The following is a 23624-nucleotide window of genomic DNA, read 5'->3' as shown; positions in this document are numbered from 1 at the left end:
CCAGAAATTTCATTTGCTAGGTTTCAGCTCATTTCTTTATTTTTCAGTGATGTTTCCTGGATGTGATGATGGAGTGGATGAGATAATGCTGGTAGCATCAACCCCTAAGTTGGATAGTGGCTTGGTTAATGTTTAGGCTAGTTATTGAAGTAGTGGAGCTAGTTCAACCAATCCTTTTCCTGCACTTTCATATTTTGTATTTGGCTTGAACGATGTACTTGTCACGCCCCGATCCCCGGGCACGCAATATCCCTACAAAATCGCCTTAGGTCATAATAGATAACGTCCCAGTTACGTCATCGACCTATGATACCATATCGAGCACGTGGAAATGTATAAACTCCCAACCACATAAAACAATGGGGATAGTCACGTATAAACACCCGTAACAGTAGGATATCAAAATGCGTAGCTATCGATACGGTATCCAAGTATATCAAGATGAGCCCTATAGAGCCCTACTCAAGTATAGCCCCACACTTCGGGGTGGCTCACTAAGGCCATCAAAAAGTGGCCAAAGGTCGGGCAAGGTCGGTTGTTCATTTACTCTAAAAGATATAGCTCCCGAAACTACGAACTCCAACAATCAAACCGAGGGGTCACGGCCAGAAGAAACTTCAAGTTTGTCATTGTCAACCGGGTCAGGTATAGGATCGGGATCCACTATCTCACCATCGGGGTTTCCTACAAAACCATAGCGATCCCACCACGGGGCCAAAAATGCGATCGCTGTCACGAAGAACCCACGCTTTGAAGGGATGAGATACCAAATCCTCCATTCCCTCCTTTACGTAGACCGTCGTGATGCGTTCTTTCCAAACCTTATTTGTGCCGGGTATCGGGTGGCGGTTAACCCGAATTCCAAGGTGAGATGGGATCCCAAACCTCATCGGACGCGGTTGATTCGACATCTTTACCTTGAACCTAAAAAGTGAGAACCACGAAGAGGTGAAATATAATCTCGGTGAATCAACACCTAAGTCCGACTAAGGCGTTGATTCGTCTTGAATGTCCTATCAATCGATCACATACCGCAAAACATATATATATGTTAGCCACTACAACTTACCCATCGGGGTGCCACACATAATGCAACGTGAACGTGGTATATAGTCGTATTGATTCAAATTGACCATCAAGGAACTCCAATAATCATAAGTCATAACAGCACCGGTCAGAACTTAGACATCATGCGAGTCCATTTATTAATGATGATTCGCGTGGTTGATACGGGTAGATCCACGCAACATAATGTTGGAATCTATTAATACGATCCACGCAACACAATGTTGTGGCCGTCATCCGGTAAGTTAGGCATCGTCCCATTTCCTCTCAACGATGACAACTACAAGTGATAACCCAATATCTCAAGTAGACATTCCCTAAGGAGCATCAGCCCGTCACAAGCTGAATGTCCTATCAATCGATCACATATCGCAAAACATATATATATATATGTTAGCCATCGCAACTTACCCATCGGGGTGCCACACATAATGCAACGCAAACATGGTATATAGTCGTATTGATTCAAATCGACCATCAAGGAACTCGAATAATCATAAGTCATAACAAAGACCGGTCGAACTTAGACATCACGCGAGTCCATTTATTAACGATGATTCGCGTGGTTGATACGGTTAGATCCACGCAACATAATGTTGGAATCTATTAATACGATCCACGCAACACAATGTTGTGGCCGTCATCCGGTAAGCTAGGCATCGTCCCATTTCCTCTCAACGAAGGCAACTACAAGTGATAACCCAATATCTCAAGTAGACATTCCCTAAGGAGCATCGGCCCGTCACAAGCTGAATGTCCTATCAATCGATCACATATCGTAAAACATATATATATGTTAGCCACTACAACTTACCCATCGGGGTGCCACACATAATGCAACGTGAACGTGGTATATAATCGTATTGATTCAAATCGACCATCAAGGAACTTGAATAATCATAAGGTATAACAACACCGGTCAGAACTTAGACATCACGCGAGTCCATTTATTAACGATCATTCGCGTGGTTGATACGGTTAGATCCATGCAACATAATGTTGGAATCTATTAATACGATCCACGCAACACAATGTTGTGGCCGTCATCCGGTAAGCTAGGCATCGTCCCATTTCCTCTCAACAATGGCAACTACAAGTGATTACCTAATATCTCAAGTAGACATTCCCTAAGGAGCATCGGCTCGTCACAAGCTGAATGTTCTATCAATCGGTCACATATCGCAAAACATATATATATATATATATGTTAGCCACTGCAACTTACCCATCGGGGTGCCACACATAATGCAACGTGAACGTGGTATATAGTCGTATTGATTCAAATCGACCATCAAGGAACTCGAATAATCATAAGGCATAACAACACCGGTCAGAACTTAGACATCACGCGAGTCCATTTATTAATGATGATTCACGTGGTTGATACGGTTAGATCCACGCAACATAATGTTGGAATCTATTAATACGATCCATGCAACACAATGCTGTGGCCGCCATCCGGTAAGCTAGGCATCGTCCCATTTCCTCTCAACGATGACAACTACAAGTGATAACCCAATATCTCAAGTAGACATTCCCTAAGGAGCATCGGCCCATCACAAGCTGCAACCTTTATCCGACAATCCATGACACAACATAGAAGGTCGGGCAACCGACGAGTTGTGTGGTTCATGCCATAGACACGATATGAACTCGCCAAGCCACGCATCACCGTCCAATCATATGACCAATAAATTCATCCAATGGCCATTTCATTCTTATCTTTGAGTTTAGTTGGATGCTCACACAATCGTGCTTAAAGACTCGACCCTCGGCCATTCTTATGCTAACACATGCAACTTGAGTCATGGGATGTCATATGGATGTACAATACCGATCATGAGGTTTAGCAAAAACATACAAGGTCAATAGTTCTCACACTAGCATCCAATCAATCCTCAATCAATCATAATGCATAATTACATAATTGAGGCAATCAATCAATTAACACCAATAGCTAATTCAATGGTAAATATAAACAACTTGAGAGCCAATTTCATTCTTGTAAAAGTGTTCCGAAATCAAGTAATCAAGTCTAAAGTAATTGAAATTGACTAACCTCCTCAATTAGGGCCATTTAGCCTAAATCCAATTTCTAACTTAAACCGACCCTAATCAACCTAGCCAAACACCTAAACGATCTAATCACACTAATTCCAAATGCAATTAACGACTTAACCAGGGATTAGAGATCAACTCACGATTAACTAAGCTTAGAAGGGTAATATCGGTCTTCGATGAGCTCTTGGGTTCCCAGTCCACGATCCAAAGAGCAATGGATGTCAATTATGTTCAATGACGGCAATTGCTCGTAGTCAAGGCTTATTTGGGGCTATTCGGGTTTGTTCGGGTAGCTATAGGCAATAAGGCAGTTTAGTGCTGGTCTAGGGACGTCTTAGGAGGTCTATGAGGTGTCGTGGTGGTGGTAGGAGGTCACTACAAGCTAAAGCAATCCCAATTTCTCAAACCGGAACCGAATGGAGCGTTGGGATGGGGTGGTGTATAGTTTCAATTTAGGGGGCTGTTCAGGGGTTGTTCGGCGATCTACAATGTCCAAGGGAGGTTGAGACAGGTCTGTCGAGATTGTGGGGTGAAGTTAGGACCGGTTTCAATGGGAGTGACTTGGTTTCTCCCCAAACAGAATCGAGAAATAGTAGCAGAATCGCGCAGCGGCAGGTTCGAGTTCCAGGTTGTTCGAGGCTGTGGCGGAGCTGAACAGCGGCCTACGGTGGTTAAGGGTGGCCATGATACGTCAAGGAAGGTTCTTGATGGCCATGGGAGGTCGATGCCAGCTGCAGCGCATAGTAGCGGTAGCTGCGGTTTTCTCTAACAAGACCCGAGAAGAGCAGGGTGGTGATGGGGGCTGCTCCGTAGCTCCTCGGGCAACGTATTTTGGTCGATGGAGATTAAAGGGTGGCAGAGGACGTCGAAAAGTGGTGGGGTGGTGTTGGGGGCGTGCGGCGCAAGAACAATCCGAGAGAGAGGGAGATAAGGGAGATGGAGCCGAGAGAGGGGATTTAGAAGGAGAGAGAGGCGGTTAGGGAGCGGAAAAAGATAAGGTGGCCGGCCGCCCCTTTTTGACTAGAGGGGGTTCACTTGATAAGGTGAGGCCCACTTCATTTAATGCTTTGTCTCCTAGTTCATAAACCCTAGGGGAAAAATCGTCATTTCCCCAAAATGTCAAGGGCATTTTAGTCAATTGTCATTCCAAGGGTAGTTTAGGCAATTGGCAATTCTAAGGGGGGGTATTCTTGTCCAATCTCGAGTCAATTAGGTTAGAATGAAATCTAAGCCTAGGAATTTCGATCCTAAAACGAAACGATCAATCGCTCGAACCATAAACTAATTCGATCGACGATTTAGAAAATTCTCAATTTCCATTACCTAATCCCTCGAGATTCAATCTCGGGCAACAAATTGGAATTCACAGACAATCCATAAACTAAGTTCTATTATCATAAAGAGGTCGAATTTCTAGGGCATCACAAGATCGAATTGTAAACACCGACGTAAGCATATTAATTAAACTCGTTTGATGTCTTGTGCAAGATGTAAGTGAAAATTTTGTTATACTTTCGCATGCACAATTTCCATTATGAGTATAAAATGGAAAGGACACGCATGGCGCATGACGTTCTGATGCATCACATAAGCAATGTGACTATCATGATCATATTTTAAAAATTGAGCAATGTATATAAAGCTCGCATCAGGTTGAGCACGTGGGCTCGCTGTGAGCCTTACCTAGCTTTTTGGTTTTAAAGGTCACTTTAGCAAATCTCTATTTCTATGCATAACTTTGGAATAAATCTCTAATCAACACATATTCATTTATTCTAGTGCATATTCTTTAAGATAATTATGCATATTTTGCTGATAAATAACTCATCAACTTGGAGTTCCTCCGAGGAAGCACGTGTAAAGATAATTGTTTATGTATATGCAGATTCTAGGTGAAGTGCCCACTATGTTTCATTTTTTCGAATGTCAATCTTCACGTAGGAGAGTAAAATAATAAAAAAGGCCACATCAGCATTTTCTATTATCCAAATTGGACAAAGTTAACAGAAAAACTTAATTGCACAAATTTGACTAGTTTAAATATTTAATTGCACTTTCTAAAAGTTTTAGAACTGAATTGCACTTTCGTGAGGACTTCTAGTAAACTTATCCCCATAATACATTGAGTTATATTGTCATGGATGATGAGATACTCCTCCTACAACAAATGACCTTAAATGGTGACTAAAAAGAAAAGAGAGATTTATGTGAAAAACAAAAAAAAAAGGCATATGGAACTGAAAGAGAATATTGAAGAAATCACAACCTTTTCATAAATAGAGGGGAATAAATGGAAAGGAAACCATTTCATTTACAAATAGCTTTGCTCACTTTTGCCACTCCAATACAGGAAGATTGTGTCGCATGTCATATTGCGTCTAAAGTCTTGGTTGGAACAACATCACTTCTGGCGCCTTAGTGCCACCCTGGAAGGTGCTGTGGAGGTAACGTACATGTGAAATGACACGTCGGGCTCTGAACGGAATCATCAGAAGAAAACTTGACAAAGGGCCGATTTAGATACCGATTGAAAGTTTATGCCCTTTTATGAGATAGGCAACAACTGAGAACCAAGTTAAACTGGTGTTTTTCAAAGCCCTTTTGTTTTGCATATGATTAAATCGATCTTTCACTGAACTGATGGGTTAAGTTAGACATATGGAAGTCCTAGAAAGATAGAGGAAGCATTTTTCGTGTTTTTCTCAAATTAGAATTTATAGACTTATATAATGCCCTGCCTTACAATTTCTTTAGTAAATATTTAGAAACGTAAATGAGCATTAAACTTGTTAGATAGCCTTCTTAAGAGTTGAAGATATGTTCACAACGTTTAGCGTTGGTTTTAGGGAAAACTTCATAATAAAAGAAAAATACCTTTCGAAAAATCATTTTTTCAGAAAAATGATTAGTTTTTCTTTATTTGGTGTTATTTGGCCAAAAACGTTTTCTAGTATTTGGATCTCATTTGAAAAACAATTCAATCTCGTGACTTTATCTCAAACAAAAAAAATCGTACTTTTAACTTTATTTATTTTTTTCTCCTTCTTGTTCTAGCTATTGCTAGCGATCGGCCACATGAGATCAAGCCTCGTTGCTCAAGGAGCTCACTAGATATGGCAAGGCTTGACCTTGTGGGACCAATCACCTAGGCTCGGCAACCGACGGAGCAAGAAGGAAAAATAAAAAAATAAAAAAATAAAATGTAGATAATATAAAATAAACTAAGAGAATAAAATATTCAAAAAGTTCAAGATGAACAGTTTTGAAAAGTGTTTTTCATCTCTTTAGACTTAGGATTTTATTTTTCTAATTTTATACATGAATATTTTCGCTGACCGAAAAGTATTTTTGGTTGACCAATCATTTTTGGCGAATCAAACCAAACAGGTAAGGGTATGAAAAATCAATTTATGAAAAAAAAAATATTCCACTCAAAATAAACGCATCATAAGTAATAAAAACTTCTCGTCCATACCGTAGCATGAAGGCAACACTTGTTAGCAATTTCCTATTACCATAATGCAATATCTTTATTGACGTCCAATAATGAACATCCTTTCAACTTGTTCGTTAAATATTTTGGGCGACAGTCTTTTTGTTAAAGGATCTGCAATCATAAGATTGGTGCTAATATATGCTTATTGACACTCTCTATTTTCGAACTTATTCTTTAATGAACAAGTATTTAATTTTCATAAATTTAGTACTGTCAAAATACTTGTCGTTCTTAATGAAGGAAACTGCAGCAGAATTATCATAGTAAATTTTCAATTATTGGTTCGACTTTATTTATTTCTTTCTTTTTTTCTTGAAGACAAAAACTAAAATCCGGTGATAATAAAATTGATGAGGTGAGGACATTTAGTTTCAGACATAGTGTTCGACTATTATATTCTACAAAGAGAAAGAGTAAAAGTGAGAGAAAAGACTTTAGAGAAGGAAAAAAAAAAGGACATAATCGTAACCCAAAAAACAAAGAATCCGAACCCAAATCAAGTGGATAACCCGAAACAATTCGGACATCCTCGGTCCTGCAGGCCCAGCCCATCCGGCAATTCTAGAGAGACATAAGAAGAAGTAGGAGGAGGAGGAGAAGAAGAAGGAGAGACAGAAACAGCGGCGGCCAGTGCGACGCTCGACTGCGAGAATGGATCGCGAATGGGGTTCGAAGCCCGGAAGCGGAGGCGCCGCCTCCGCCCAGAACGAAGCCATCGACCGCCGCGAGCGTCTCCGCCGACTTGCCCTCGAGACCATCGACCTCGCCAAGGATCCCTATTTCATGCGCAACCACCTCGGCAGGTGACTCCTTCGTTTGCCTCGGCATTTCGTCGATTTTGGATGTGATAATCGATCTCCAGAACTGGGTTTTGGGTCAATTTGATGGTTTACGGAGTGGTGGTTGTTTCGGTTTCAGCTACGAGTGTAAGCTGTGCTTGACTCTGCACAACAACGAGGGGAACTACTTGGCGCATACGCAAGGGAAGAGGCATCAGACCAACTTGGCTAAGAGAGCGGCTCGTGAGGCTAAGGATGCTCCTGCTCAGCCTCAGCCCAACAAGCGAAAGGTTAATGTTCGCAAGACAGGTGAGTTACGTTCTTCCGCTTCTCCTTGCGAATTGGCATATATGTGGAATCTGCTCGAGGATCTAGATTGGTTATTTTGCGTGGAGAATAATATTATGCGTACTGTACTGCTAGTGAGAGTTATTGCTGAATCATGTGGACCGTTGGGGTGTTGATGGATTGTTGGGCGCGTTCTCTCTGTTGTAGCTGATGTTGGAGCAGTTGAGAGAATCTCTTTTGCTGGTATTTTGGGGACATTTGAATGAGGATTCGACTGTACTGCGTGGGATAGTTTATTTTCTTCTTGTCGTTTGATTTTGATCGAATTGGCAGCTATCTATCAGCAGGATGTTAGAATTTTTCTTGGTTTTTTGCCGGCTCTGCTTGTTTGAAAATGATTATTAGAAAAACGTGTTCATATTATTGTGGCATTTGATGCTGCAAAATTAGTTTGTCTAAGTAAAATACTCTTCATCAAGAGGAAAAGCTGCGCCCAAAAACATAGATCCACAGCATTACCACCACTTTCATCTTCATCGACCAACGCCGTCGATTATGAAACAAAATCCGAGCGCCGCTGCCACCAGCCGCTCCTGCTTCACAGCCATCCCCAACCACAGTCATCAACACCACCAGACTGCATGACCAACACCATTCATGACCGAAAAAATTAAAAAAAAAAAAAGATGACAAGAAAGTTCACCTGTCAAATGGTCTGAGTACTAAAAAAATGGAGGAAAGAGGGGCTACTGGAGCTTTTCTGCACCTATTGCCCCTATCTGACCTGTGTCCCTTTTCTCGTCATGGCAGTGAATGAGATGTAGGTGTTGCTTTTCATTGTGTCTGATGGAGAAGAAAGGGAAGAAGAAAGAAGCAAATAGAATAGGAGTAGTAAGCTACTAAGCTACACCACAAAAGTGAAGAATTACTTGGCCCAAACATATTCCAAGCCCATGATTAGAAAATGATTTCTAATTTTCAATTCCGAACGGCAGAGAATTAATTCCAGCTCATTTTTCAAGTTTCAACTAAATGCCGGAAAATGCTATCACTTCTCTTGATATTATTTTCGGAAAACACTATGTTTTCTGTGAAACAAAGGAAGCTTGAGACCTCTTCCATTGACATCGAAGTGGAGTTTTCTTAGTTGTTTAGTGATGAATTTAAATTGTTCAAATAGGGCATTGTGGAGAGTGGTCTTTGAGGGAAAAAGTTGATATTGATGACAAAAGATGGATGCTGGTCTACCTAATTGCTGGTTCATGATAGGTGTTTGCTCAGCGATAAGTAGATCTCCCAGATTTAATGGCCAAGGCATTGAAACTTTTCTATTTTATGATCGGTGAGTCGATTGTGGAACTGTTAGTCGTAGAACATGTTAATGGGATCTGGTGCTGAGTATCAATTTCACTTGATCTGAGAAAAGTTGGTTGCTTGTATTTGATTTCTGCTTTAGTTTGATAGTTTTCTTTTGCCTACTTGAGACTTAAACCTACTAAGTAGTGGTGCTGTCAAGATTATAATTGATTACTAATTAAATGTCTCTCTGGCCTGCAGTTAAGATTGGTAGACCTGGGTACAGGGTGACAAAACAATTTGATCCAGAAACAAAGCAAAGATCCCTTCTCTTCCAGGTGATTCGTTCTTCTCAAGCTTCAAGACTTTTAATTATGTTTTATCATCAGTGAGGGTAGCTATTTTTCGGTTAGGTTGATTGATGGTGGCTGATACTCATGGTGGCATTTTGCTGATATACAGATTGAATATCCTGAGATAGAGGATCTTTCAAAGCCAAGACATCGTTTCATGTCATCTTATGAGCAGGTATGCTATACATTGCTGATTATGGTGCTACTCATGTTCCCAATGCACTGAAACAAAATAAGGAAGAGGAGAGGAAAAAGACAGTAGTAGAAATGAAATAAAATCATTCAGTGCTATAAGATTAAGTTATTATTGCAGTAAAACATGAGTAGCGTTCTTTGTCCAAAGAGGTGATTAGTTTTTCTTCTTTTATGCAGAGAATCCAACCTTTTGATAAGAGATATCAATATCTTCTCTTTGCTGCAGAACCTTATGAGATTATTGCTTTCAAGGTATATTAGTAGAGCCAAGGTGTCCATTTTCTTTGCTTCCTTTTGATTTACATGCACATTCATCAGTACCTTCGCTCTTTGAATTTAGGTTCCTAGCACAGAGATTGACAAATCAACCCCAAAGTTCTTCTCACATTGGGATCCGGATTCAAAGATGTTCACGGTTCGCCCTTCCTAGCTTCCTCTATACATATTCATACAACTTTTGATGAGATAGTCGTAAATATTGTGTTGGTCGACAGATTTGTCTTCCTTGCCATTGGCCTTTCCTTCATGTGATAATTGGATATAAATTCCTCTTTGTTGTCTACCCTATCCTCAATTGACATCTTGTCGGGCTTTTTTTGATCTTCAGAAAAAAAATTTGCTACCTAGACACCTCCATTCAGAGCGGCATATCTGGTTCTTGACTATATTTATTCAATTTTTGCGAGACTCTGGCTGACAGACTGTTAATTGATGCTTGTAGTTAATTACCAAATAACTTGAGCATGGTTCGAGTGACTAGTCTGTTCTCACACCTGATTTTTCACGTCCGTGACTCTTTTATCTTTCGGTTTTTCGAGAGCTGATGTTTTTTTCCACCTGATATGAATAAGCAGTTGCAGTTGTATTTCAAAACAAAGCCGCTGGAAACGAGCAAACCTCAACCTCCCCCTGCAGCCAATGGCACTGCTGCACCTGGTGCCCCGCCAAGGCCTCCACCTCAAGCTCCGCCACCGCCTCCTCCACCGCAAGGATTACCACCAGGAGCCCCTCCGAGAAATGGGCCACCTCCAATGCCAGGATCAGCTCCCCCTCCACCTCCGCCAATGGCAAATGGGCCCAGGCCTATGCCTCCGGGCGGAGCTCCACCTGTCGCACCTCCACCACCCCCTGTTGGTCCTGGAGCAAGTTATACTCCCGGCGCACAACTGAACAGGCCTCCAATGCCACCTCCACATGGTTTTCCGGGTCAACAGATGCAGGGTTAATTTGCTACTTTGGGTTTGACATAATCTCACATGTCAAAAGTAGCTTAGTTTTGTACTGAGCACTTCTGGGATTATTCTTGCCTCCGTAACAATTTTAGCCTGTAGTAACGCGATTGTTACTCCTTGATTTTCTCGTTTGTAATTTCCTGTGCTCTTCGGTTAAATATTTTATTTACTAATTTGAACCCCCCCTATTGGAGCTTCATGCAAGATGCTTTAGACACTCTTATGTCGTGAAGGTTTTTTCACCAATGAAACGATGTTGAAGGATCATCCCATTCTTATTCACTTTGTGTATCAAATTGCTAGGTTGCTAATATCCTATGCACCTAGACTTGTTTCCCCGACATACTCTTATGTCGAGAAGGGGATGTGCCCTTGTTAGGGGTGAGCAACGGAACCGACCAGATTAGGAGTCGTCCGGACCAGACCGATCTGGCTGGTTTTGGTGATTCTTGGTTCTGTTCTGTTTCAATTTTATGGAATTGGTGATATTTTATATGGTTTACAATTTCAGTGGAGGAATCGCCAACTCGGATCAGATTGGTTTTTTTAAATTCCTTAAAATTGTTTTAAAGAAATTAAGACGCCCTACACAGAACACTCGCTTCCGTCTTTCCTTTCCCCTCTCATGGTGCTCTCAGTTTCACATTCACAGAAACAAACCTTAATCTTTCCCTCTCTATGTGTCTCACGCCTCTCTTGCTTGACTCACGGCTCTCTCAATCCCTCTCGCTCGACGCCTCCCTCCTGTCTCATCTCGAGTCTTGACTCTCGCCTCCCTCTCTTGCTCTGTTTTTTCCATCTCATCAAGGTAAAATTGGCTTTGACCCAGAGAGAGAGAGAGAGAGAGAGAGAGAGAGAGAGAGAGAGGGTGTAGCAGCTCAGTGCTGGTCTTCTTCTTCGTCCCGTTTGTCTCCATTCTTGTCAAGTCCTCTCGTGGACAGCGGCCTGTCTCATAACTTCTGCAATTCTCCCAAGACCCTTCTCGACGATCTCTGTTTGGTAGCGATGGTAACTCCTTTTTTTTTTGCTCTCGTGTGTTCATTTCGATTGAATCTTTATCTTTTCCTCTTTTCTTATTGTTTTTCTGCGTTCATTGGTCTCCAAGGGGCGTTTGTCTGAGGTGTCCTTTGACTGATTGCCGTGAGTTCTCAATGTCTATTACTCTTAGCTTTTGCTACTCGATAGTGTTCTTGCTCCATTTTTGCCTAGATTCTTGGTAGCTGAACTCACATAACAGCACAGCTTTAAAATAGAAAGGTATGTACTTTTGAGGAAGATAATGTTTCGCATCATGATAGCGGGAATGTCCAAAAATACCATCGGTTGCAATGGACTGCCCGGAAAGAAATTGGACTGGTCGGTCTTGTCCGGTTTCAAGATTAGGTGGTCCGGCTCTCGGTTTCACCGATTTTCAATTTTTGTGTGGGATCAAATCGGATTAAGAGCTTATCACTCCTTACTTTGCTTATACAACCATCTTGGACTTCCACTCCACTTGGGCTTATCTTTCAATGGTCCCATCTAGGATTTAACTTACTCAGGTTACCGTCGAATTTGGCCTATGGACCTCGGGATGACATCCCAAAAAGGATATTCCCGAATCAAGGGATGAGGCTGAGGCCTTACAACTATCCAAGACTAATGTAAGGTTTGTTTGGTAATTCACACTTCTTTAACGACAAACACTGAGACGCGGTCATCATCGGCGTAGCCACAACGAAGTCACCTCCGCCACCTACCTCACCCGCCTCGGCCTCTCTGTCGCCTCGTAATCAGAGGCACTGCCGCGACAGAGGAGCTCGTTACAAGTTCTCCTGCTGCAGCTACCTGGAGCCTTCTCCGACCTTCCACTATCAAGTAGATCCTCACATTCACTTTTAATTTTCGAATCAAATACGCAAAATTTCAGAATTGATTGAAATTTAGAATACGTGATGCAACATGCATGATTTTGATTCCAACCGTGTGTGATTTTGGACTCTTGAAAATATTGGAATCGCCAAAAAAAAAAAAAAAAAAAGCTTTTGGATTTTTTCCGTATCTTTTCTTGTATTCTCTTCTTTTTCTTCTTAACTTTTAATATATTTTTTGATGTGGCGTTTAATGGGCACCACATGGCTTAAGAACTTACGGGAAAAATCAACATTAGCATTTTTCATTGGATAATTAGATGGAGTTTACGGAGGGACTTACTTGCACAAATTCGACAAATTTTACGATTTGATTGCACTTTTTGAAAGTTCTAGAAGTCAGTTGCATTTTTGCAACAAGTTTTATAATTTATAAGACACTTATCCCCTCATGCTCGATGGTTTTTTTCTTTGGGCCACAGATTTGACATGGTGATTCTTTCATTATTTGGGTACTTCAATGAAATGTAATGCTATGCATCGGTGCTATAGGAGTAACAAAGCACCAACTTCTTCACTATAAATTCGGCATAATCGAGGAAAAAAAATAGAGAGATCATCTGACCATCTTGTAATATTTTATTTGTTTCGCAAAAAATGAATGACTAGAAAAGTAATTTCTCTTAAAATGATCACTTATATTGCTTATAAAAATGAAATATTTTCATCGTTTATAAATTGTTTAGATATAAAATGTTGTCGATACTGAAAATTTCTTATTGACTAATTATCTTTAGTTGTATAAGAAATTATTGTTTTTAAAAATGATTTTTAAATTGTTCATTTTGAGCAGGAAAAAAAAAACGGAGTGTAAGTTTACAACTATAGGTATCTACCAAGGAAGTAGAAGTGATGAAAAGAATGACTAGGAAAAAATTTTGCAAAAGCAATCGAAATTCACGTAACTAAAGGACGTCTTACTTATGAACTAAGATCTATTTAACACCTTAGAGTTCCCATGGTTTTTTTTTTTTAAATAAGATCGATATATCTAACATTAAAATGTACTATTTAGTAAATAAACTCGCCATTTATTTCATTTCCATGTTGCCACCACTAAGTAAAAATATCTTTGAACTCAAGAAACTAAATCCCATATAACGATAAATGTAAAAAAATTAATTTCGGTCTTGTTGATCCGAAGATCCAAATTACAAGTTTTATAAGTTATTCAATAGACAAAGGTTCTTTTGATTGCTCATATATAATAAGCAAACACTTACTACAAATTAAAAATGGATATTTATTTCTAGTGCAAAACATGTTTTTTCCACAATAAACATGAATTTATAAACGAAATATCTATTTATAAATCTAGACATAACTCAATAAAAAAAATTATATCACATGAGTTAATAGTGATATGAATTTTCCAAAATTCCGACACCCCTACATTTTCCATGGAATTACCTAAAACTCTTCTCTTTTGACAAATTATGAACGTTCATGAAGTAGAAGGTTGTATAGATCGATGCATAACAAGTCAATGGGATAATTGTATGGTCCGATTATTCTTTAAAAAAAAAAACCCTTACTTTATAGAAACTTAAAAAATTCCCCCAAATTGGGGTTAGATTTTCCAAGTACATCGCAGACTCAAAGACTCAATCTTGTTGGATGACGCCCACGGTGAGCAACTCCATACCAGCTGACTCCCACCTCATCGATGACTAAAATATTGGCCGAAGGGCGAACACTTACAAGTCACATGCGCATTTCGCGCATATGTGCATGGCCTTTGAATATGAATCGTGTGCAATTGGGTCAAAATCATTGCATTTGAGATTTGACCCAAATCCACAATTGGCTTGTTCAAATGTTAAAATGAACTTGATTAGCATTTAAACTGGTTAACCGTCAATTGAATTTGTAATAGTTTGACTTGATCAAATATTGAGGTAAAAGAAGGAGAAGAAGAGTGCACGTTCAATATAAAGGGAAAGAAGTGCACGCAGAGAGAAGGAAAAGGAGAGAGGAAAAGAAAGGAAAGGGAACAAAAAAGAAGAGAAAGTGAAAGAGGGAACGAGGAGTTTTGCGCCTACACTCCAGGAAGCCTCTCCAATCCGGATATACTTCGATTCGCAATGCCTGGTAAGTGTTTGCACTCTTCATTCATCTAATCAGAGATATATTTTTGAAATTGAGCCCTAATTTCGGATTCTTGTGATTTATGAGCTTGTGAGTTAAATTTAGAAGTTGTTAAACTAAGAAATTATGGGGTTTTGATAGTTTAGGTGCTGTGGAGCTACAGTATTTTATAAAACTCCATGGGAAGCTCCATTCAAGCGAAATGGTTTTTGTTTCAAAGAGGAGAGAGAGAAAGAGAGCATGCATTTGTTGTTACTTCTACTCAATCCTCTCTCTCCTCTATAGGCAAAGAAGAGAGAAAAAATGTGCTTTCGATTTTAACATTTTATTTCAGGTTAGATGACACATGCCGCCTTTTGAATGGAGCATGTCACATGTGCTGTTGACGTGATGATTACAATCCACAAAATATTTTATCAAGAAGAAGGAAAAGAGGGAAAGAAGGGTTTCATGCATACATGCCTCGGGACTTCGTTAAGTTAGATTTACTTCGATTCGAAACATCCAATAAGTGTTCACACTCTTCGTTCATCTAATCAGAGAGATTTTTCGAAATCAAGCCTTAATATCGAATTCTTGTGATTTTTGTGTTGGTGAATAAAATTAAGAGCCCTTAAGATGAGAAATCATGGGGTTTTGATAGCTCATGGTATTGTGGAACTGTAAGATTTTACATAACTCAGTTTTAGCTTACAGTTTGCCCCAAACAAATTTTTGAAGTAGGATGCACGTGATGAGTAGTACAAGAGCAGCAGCTTTTGGGCCAAATTTCATAAACTTCTAGCAAGATTTTGGTTGGGCCAAGTTATGGGACTTCAAGAACTTCGAAAGAGCTTTCATTTTACTATAAGTTGGCTTGAAATAGAGATCAATGGAGAGAGTTATAACATGGCCAAGTTTGACTTTGACATTGTTTGAGACATGTGTCCTCCGACTTGGAATAAACTTTTACAATCGAAACCCATCTTCTCTCTCTCCTCTGCTAATAGGTTGTGGAAATGACTCGAAAGGACTGAGTAGAAGCAACAATAAATGCCTACATTTATTGCCTGCTCTCTCCCTCCTCTTCGTAACAAAAATCATTCATTTGAATGGAGCTTTTCATTTCATGTTTGGACTTCTCTCTTCTGTAACAAGTTTTGATGACCCAAAAATTTGAGTTTGCTTATCCAGAATCATTATTGGATAATTATGGATTGAAAATAAGATGACACGGCGACGCGGTATAATTTATTTTGGGCACGGTAGGGTCCCGTACATGTGAATTTGGGACCGAGCGAGGACAACGGGGACAATGTGGCCACGTGGATGGCCACGTAGCAAGGCGGTGGGCCACGTGTCCGCCGGTGACACGTGGCAGCCATCCGCCTCGTGCATGTAACACATGCTTGACACGTGTCACAGTGTGGTAGATTCAGCAAGTGACTCGCCGTAAGCCGACTCCACTGCAAGTAGCTGCAAGCTACTAACTGCAAGCTAACTCTATTGCAAGGTGCCGACAAGCTCGCTGGCCTAAGCCGACTAACTCACTATAAATATGAATCGACTTTAGTTCATTCAGCAGCTCTTGTCATAAACCTCTATCATTACTTTGCTCATATGCCGTTCTAAGCTGCCGCCGTTCCGAGCCGTTCGCCGCCATCCATTGTGAGCTATCCATACGTCCTCCACTATGCGCTGTCCCTAATCGTCCACCGCCTGTCGCCGTTCGTCCGTCGTTTCTAAATATCGAAACTTCTAAAGTGGATTTCTAAATTTTATAGTTTGTTTGGATTGGCGTTTGAATTGTTTGTTAATAGTTTGAAATCTAGATCGTATTCTTGAATTCTCGCTTGATATGCTTAATTCCTACATTGATGGATTTTCTGAGAAGAATATGATCATAGAAACAAATGATTCATTCATCTCATATAACTTCCGAACGCCAATGACGGTAAAATTGCATTGTGTATGGATGGCATGGCATTTCATGATGAAACAAGTGAAACACTTATCGTAAATCTATCCGACGTTATACCGCCGTGAGGTTTTGTAGTGTCCTAGTTCCACCATACCTTTGAGAAGGCTTTCCAAAACCCGCTCTCTTCTTTAATCTATCTTTCCTTATTCAGAGTACTTGACGCATACGGAAGACTAAGTAATCAAGATGACCATACATAAATAAGTGCATGGAATGCAAAACAACCAATTGACAGGCACGCCAATAAAAAGGGGATATGGCCTTTCACGGGTTCACTAAACAGATAACATGCTTTAACAACAAAATATCAAGAGCACAAAACAATCGATTTTATAATATCATTAACCAGTTATTTATAAAAGTTCATAGTCTATGGGAGCATCACAAGTTATGATAACTAATCCCGGCTTAACGGCACTCTCGGCGGACTTCACATTCACCACCAACATCCATGGAAATCTCCTTGCCGCCGACATCACCGGCTAACTATATTAATCTGAAAAATAGTTATCCCACGAAGGGTGAGCTCAACCGCTCTACAAATAAACGTCAAACCCAATATAATGCAAGCATTGAAATTAGAATACCACATCAATAATTCATGAGTCCCAAGGCATGCGTGTAAGGCAATTCACGTATGCAATTTCTTTCAAAAACGTATGAATTTCGTATGCAATGCAACGTTGGCTCACAAAGAGACCGTCCTCTTCGAATCACACAATGGAGGCATCCCTAAATCCCACAATGGAGGCATCTCATCACCGGAAGTGTGACATCCCGTATTCCGACTCGTTTCGAAGTCTTGAATAAATGAAAAGTCTCATTGATGTATTTCGGTCTAATCTCGCTCAAGAATGGTACATCTTGAGCGGACTAACCAAATGGGAATGGCCAGCTAGGAAAATCAAATACGTGGACCTAAGAACTTAATCTTGGATTGATTCTTTGGCCATGAAAATTGTCGAGAGAATATTTTGGATCAATATAGGCCGATCCTAGAATGATTAACGAACGATTTGGATAATACCCTACGCTTGCATCACGGGTGATTCCGGTTGACCTCGTATGGGTTACGAACGTCCCTAAACTATTTTCTAACGATCGTGTCCATCGGGACTAGTGATTGACCCTCGCAACCGAATGACAACCAAAGTCACCATGGCTCGAGAAAACGTGATATTAATCACGAGTTGATATGCGTAACTCCTAAAAGCCGCCCATTAGTTTAAGATACGCTGAAATTTCAATTAATCGAGATTGATCGCGAATCGAGCTTCGTAATTTGACGTCAAACCTTCAGGGGTTTCAATAATTAAATTTTTGGACGTTTCCTCATCCAGTGTATAATTTCTTCGCGGTTCGGCCAAAGGGTTCAGAAAAAATAAATTTGGACTGGAAATAGGAAAAGACTCATTTGCCCTTGAAGAGTACCCAATTTTTCACTTGGACCGAAGGGCATTTTAGTCATTTCTCCCCCTTAGTCGAAAATTTGACTAGTCTTTGTGGGGGAAATTCCATTTTTGCCCCTCTTCCATTCAAGACACCAAAAATATCTAGCCCTAGTATTATCCTACCCTTTTATTATTAAATGTTGGTCTTCTTCTCCAAATTTTTCAAGACCACATTCTCTCTCTTGCTCACCCCCTCTTGGCCGAATTCTCTCTCTCTCTCTCTCCCACCTCCATTGCCGAAATTCCCAAGCCTCGCCGGATTCGCCTTGGATCGCCGGAGCTCGACTACCACCACGAATCGCCTTCAACGGCCGGATTTTGTGGTTTTTTAGCCGAGCAAGTGAGTCGCCGGAGCCGCCGGTTGGAACCAAGATTCTTCTCTCGTTTTCTCGCCAGAAAACTTGCTAAATTTGTTGTAAGTTGGTCCCTAACCTTAGATTAGGTATCTAGGATGCCAATAGACTTGAGATTGAGTAGATTTGGGTGAACATTGGTTGTTTTTGCTCATTTTCATGCCTTGGCCGAGAATGAGAGGGAGAGGAGAGAGAAAAGATGATGTTCTTGAATGAATAGTGAATTTGCATGATTAGTATTGGATAGCCAGGATTTGATCTAGCTTAGCTTGCTTTAATCCAACGGCCCACATTGAATCTTGTTTGGGAAGCTTGATCCGACGGCCGAGATTAATTCCTGCTTTATTATTGATTAATTGGATGGTGGAGATTAAATGTACGTTAGTATAGTATAATTGTATCGTACGTATTAAATACCACGTTAGTACAGTATAATTGTACGGTTCGTATTTAATGTATGTTAGTGAAATTTGATCATACGATGGTTATTAATTGCTACGTTGATAGAATTAATATTGTGTGGCGTAGATTAATTTTTGTGATAGCCGGAATTAATCGTGTGGCCCGATTAGTCGATGGCTTGAGTGTGATCTAATCGGGTGGTCCCGATTTATTATTTATTTAACGTGAGTGAATCATGTGGTTCCGATCGAGTATTTATATAGTACAATTTAATCGAGTGGTCTCGATTGGGGCAATTGAGGAAAATTAGAAAAATCGTGTGGTCCCGATCTTTATTTGGAGAAAAATGGGTGAGACGGGATGGTCTCGATCCGCTAATCAGGAAATTTAGCAAGATCACGTGGTAAAGTCTGATCGATCGGAAGGATTTAAGTGATCGTGTGGTATTGGGCGAGCGATCGAGGAATTATTGTTGTTGTATGATCTTAAGTGGAATAATTGAGAGGAAATGTGGAATTTTACCCCGAGGAGTTATGACGCGGGCTCTGTTATTATTATTTTACCTTGAGGCGTTAAACGCAGGGTTGTGCTTATTATATTATCCCGAGGCGTTAAATGCGGGATAGTGACCTGAGGCGTTATTACGCGGGTCCGGACGATATAATGGCCTAAGGTGTTATTACACGGGTCCGTCCGGTTATAATATAGCTTGATGCATTAAACGCGGGCTTTGGACCAACGTGGAATATTATTTGTTAGTCCGATGCGTTAAACGCGAGCTTTGGATCCATGTGGAATATTATATGTTAGCTTGAGGCGTTAAACGCGAGCTCTAGAGTACGTGCGATATTTTATTTGCAGTCCGAGGCATGGAATGCCGATATGGGAGTAACGTAGAATATTTGAGAAGGTGTAGCAATTTTTGGAGAAAGGATTGTTGGAAATTGCTTACCTATGTTGTGTCTGGAGGCACTATAGCCCTAACCTAGGATTAGGGATTGGCTTACCGAGATTTTATCTCACCCCGTCGCGGGCTCTTTCTTTTCGGACCCTCCGCCGCAAGCATGAATTGCCCGCTTCAAAGATTCGATATTCCCCGAGACATGGATACCTTAGTAACGGAATATCCAAAGGGGGAAGACAAAGTTTATTATAGGCACGCGACAACGATTTGGGTGAATACGGGGGAGCTCTACCGGAAGCCCCATATGTATGTAGCTTGAACGTACCGCCACGGTGATATGACCGTGGGACCGCCGAGAGGATTCGATGTCCCCTTCGATGGAGTCGGGGAGTTTGACCCCGTTAATGATGCTCCTCCGGATGGCGTGGTAGTGCATCCAGATGCTGGACCTGAAGTTTTGGTGCCCGAACCAGAAGTCATGGTACCATGAGAAGATGGCGAGGTTGTGGAGCCATCGGATACGGAGCAACCACCAGAGATGGATGAGGATGAGCTAGCGGCTTTAGATGAGATAGTGCCGGATAGCGAGGACGAGGCCTAGAGCAGCTGTCCTCCGGACTTTTGTAGAGTGTTTTACTTTGGGTGTGTAGTGGGCTTCAACCACGTAGTCTTTTGGTTGTAGTGGTTACAGGCTTGTACAAAGGCCTCTGTAACCATAGGTTGAAAGTTTGTAACAACTGTGTATGTATGTACATAAGTGTATTTTACCATCCCAAGTTATCGTAGTAATTTTGGTTTTCTATATGGAGATTGTTGTTGCTTCCGCATGTATTTCGTTTTGTTGTCCTTTGGATCCTGGAGAACCGTACGCAGTCATGGCCGGAGGGGATATTAGCAAGCTCGTGGGGTTTGGGTCGTGACATCCCCGTTTGGAGTAGTATCAGGGCAAGGTAAGCTCGATCCAAGTTTGGAAGAGATATGGAGTAATAAGGAGCGATGACTTTGGGATGGTTAGGCAGAGAGACCTTAGGTGTTTACGTGAGCTAATCGCGTTATGCGGGGCATTTGAAAATGCGCCCGTGATTTGCTTGATTGATCATTGTCATACCGAGTGTTTGGTTTGTTTGTTGAATCGTTCTACCAAAAACGATTATTACCTTTGTGTTAAATGCTATGTTAAGCAGTGTGAGACCGCTAAACTCGAGTAGATGGTTTAGGTCTCTAATTCCTTGGTGGAATTATTTTTGGTTCACGTGTTGTGAAGAGAGTTAATGGAAATGGAAAATCAAGGTAGAGGTTCTAGAGGAGGTTCTAGAGGAAGTTCTAGAGGAGGCTCTAAAGGAGGTTCTAGGGGAGCCTCTAGTTCAAGAACTATAGTCAGAGAAGATCCAAGAGTGGATGGAGTCCTTAGGGCTCTGGAGGAGATTTGAAATTTGATGGGTAGGCAGACTCAAGAGCGAGCCGCCACCATTGCTCAAGCTACCGAGGCTGCTGTTGCTACTGTTGCCGCTGCTGCCCATGGGGGCAATGTCAATCGAGGGAACGACAATGGGAATAGACAGATGTATAAGCTAGTAGAACAATTTTTGAAATTGAAACCGGCGAAGTTTACCGGGAAAGGTGACCCGGAAGCTGCACCTCGTTGGATAGAGGATTTGGAGAAAGCATTCGAGGTTTTGGGTTGCACAGAGGAGGAGAAAGTGACCTTGGTAGTATATCGCCTTCAAGATACGGCCGGTGATTGGTAGAAGGCCACCAAGGAAAGAGTTTTCCCGGATGGCACAGCGCTGAATTGGATTGTCTTCACCGAAGTCTTCAATGGAAAGTATTTTTCAGAGATCGCTTAGGAGCAGAAGATGTTGGAATTTCAGCAGCTCAGGCGGAACTAGATGACGATTGATCGATCTGAAGCTGAATTTTCAAGACTGTCGAAGTATGCACCAAGAATGGTAGATAATCCTCTAGATAGAGCGAGAAGATTCCGGGATGGATTGAGGCAGGAACTTCGCAGCCAGTTGATCCCGTTGAACCCGAGGGATTATGGTGAGCTGTATGAGCCGGGTCAAATGGTGGAGCGAGACATGAAAGAGAGGGTTGCCGCATCTGGATCGTGGTTCATGCCAGTTAGGGACAACCGCCAATTTGGTAAGAGGCCAATGATGGGAAACCAACGTTTCGTCCCTCCAGTCAGAAGGAATAATGGAAAACCGGCGTATCGGTCCAACCAGAATTGCCGATCGTGTAGAAGAAGGCACGGGAACGAGCTTTGCCCGAGCGGGACGGGGGCGTGCTTCGTGTGTGGCAAATTTGACCACCAGATCAGGAATTGCCCAAAGCAAGCCCCGGGGCCTCGATTTCCGCCCCAAAGACCCCAGGCGAGACCTCGGATTAGAGCCGCTCCGTAGAACAACCAGAACAGGCCGCCGGCGCAAGGAAGAGTGTATGCGGTGGCGCGCAATGAAGCAGAGAATGCGCCGGGCGTGATCATAGGTACGATCTCCTTATGTGATCATGCTGCATATGCTTTATTTGATTCCGGAGCTTCGCATTCTTTTGTATCTCGCTCGCTTGCGGAATTAGCTGGAATTGAGTTAAAACCGCTAGAAGTAATGTTGCACGTAACTACACCCTTAAAGGATAAAGTATGGGTTACATTAGGATGTACTGGATGTAAAATAGTCATTGGTGGTAGAGAAGAGTTAATAGACCTAGCGGTTTTTGACTATGCATGATTATGATGTGATAATTGGAATGGATTGGCTGGGAAAACAAAGAGTTATTTTTTATCGTGGTAGCGGGGTGATCCAATTTAATCCGATTGGACATCCTAGATTTGAGTTTGTGGGAAGTCGAGGAGGAATCTCGATTCCCCTGATCTCATCGTTGGAAAGTGACGAAGTTGTTGAATGAAGGATGCTAAGGATATTTGGCTATAATAGTCGATTCGTCGATTAAAGGACCAAGGCTAGAGGATATAGCCGTGGTGCGCGATTATCCCGATGTTTTTCCTCAAGAATTGCCGGGATTGCCACCTGAATGGGAAGTGGAGTTCGTGATTGAATTGGTCCCCGGGACAGAACCGATCTCCAAGGCACCCTACAGAATGTCCCTCTCAGAATTGAAGGAATTGAAGGTCCAAATGCAAGAGTTGCTGGATAAAAGATTTATCCGCCCCGATGCATCGCCTTGGGGAGCACCAGTGTTATTTGTGACGAAAAAAGACGGCTCATTGCGATTATGCATTGACTATTAGCAGTTGAATCAAGTGACCATTAAGAACAAGTATCAATTGCCGAAGATAGATGACTTGTTCCATCAACTACAAGGGGCTGCGGTGTTTTCTAAGATCGATTTGAGGACGGGCTACCACCAGTTGAGAATTAAGAAAGATGACATATCGAAGACTGCTTTTCGTACCGGATATGGGCATTATGAGTTTACGGTCATGCCTTTTGGATTAACAAATGCCCCAACCGCTTTTATAGACATGATGCAACAGGTGTTCAGGGAATTCTTGGATCGCTTTTTCATCGTGTTCATCGATGATATTTTGGTGTATTCGAAGAGTCCGGAGGAACATGAACATCACCTGTACATCATTCTACGGACCTTAAGAGAATATGCTCTTTATGCCAAATTTAGGAAGTGTGAATTTTGGCTCGATCGGGTGGCATTTCTTGGACACATCGTCTCCGGGAATGGAATCTCGAGTGACCCGGTGAAAATTGAGACCGTGGTGAATTGGCCAAGACCGACATTCGTTACGGAGGTTCGAAGTTTTCTAGGCTTGG

The 23624-nt window shown here is 41.5% G+C and overlaps 1 protein-coding gene across 1 annotated transcript; it reads left to right on the top strand.

Annotated features, from left to right (window-relative positions):
• The first annotated feature begins 7227 nt into the window (after positions 1–7227).
• LOC115748678 (splicing factor 3A subunit 2) lies at positions 7228–10962 on the top strand. The gene is made up of 7 exons (XM_030685249.2): positions 7228–7425; positions 7541–7710; positions 9247–9323; positions 9448–9513; positions 9711–9785; positions 9874–9948; positions 10388–10962. Exons 1-7 carry the CDS (start codon positions 7274–7276, stop codon positions 10757–10759), a joined length of 987 nt encoding a protein of 328 aa, XP_030541109.1. The 5' UTR covers positions 7228–7273; the 3' UTR covers positions 10760–10962.
• Positions 10963–23624: the final 12662 nt, after the last annotated feature.

The sequence above is a fragment of the Rhodamnia argentea genome, chromosome 7 (assembly GCF_020921035.1).
Source record: "Rhodamnia argentea isolate NSW1041297 chromosome 7, ASM2092103v1, whole genome shotgun sequence".
Lineage (NCBI taxonomy): Eukaryota > Viridiplantae > Streptophyta > Magnoliopsida > Myrtales > Myrtaceae > Rhodamnia > Rhodamnia argentea.
Note: the sequence above shows the minus strand (reverse complement) of the source record. Positions and strands in the feature narration are given on the sequence as shown.

Excerpts from the sequence above, each read along its gene's own strand:
- LOC115748678 (XM_030685249.2), top strand. The coding sequence starts at position 7,274 with ATGGATCGCGAATGGGGTTCGAAGCCCGGAAGCGGAGGCGCCGCCTCC. Across the intron at positions 9,324-9,447 it reads AAAGATCCCTTCTCTTCCAG|ATTGAATATCCTGAGATAGA; the intron begins GTGATTCGTTCT and ends GCTGATATACAG. Across the intron at positions 9,514-9,710 it reads TCATGTCATCTTATGAGCAG|AGAATCCAACCTTTTGATAA; the intron begins GTATGCTATACA and ends TCTTTTATGCAG.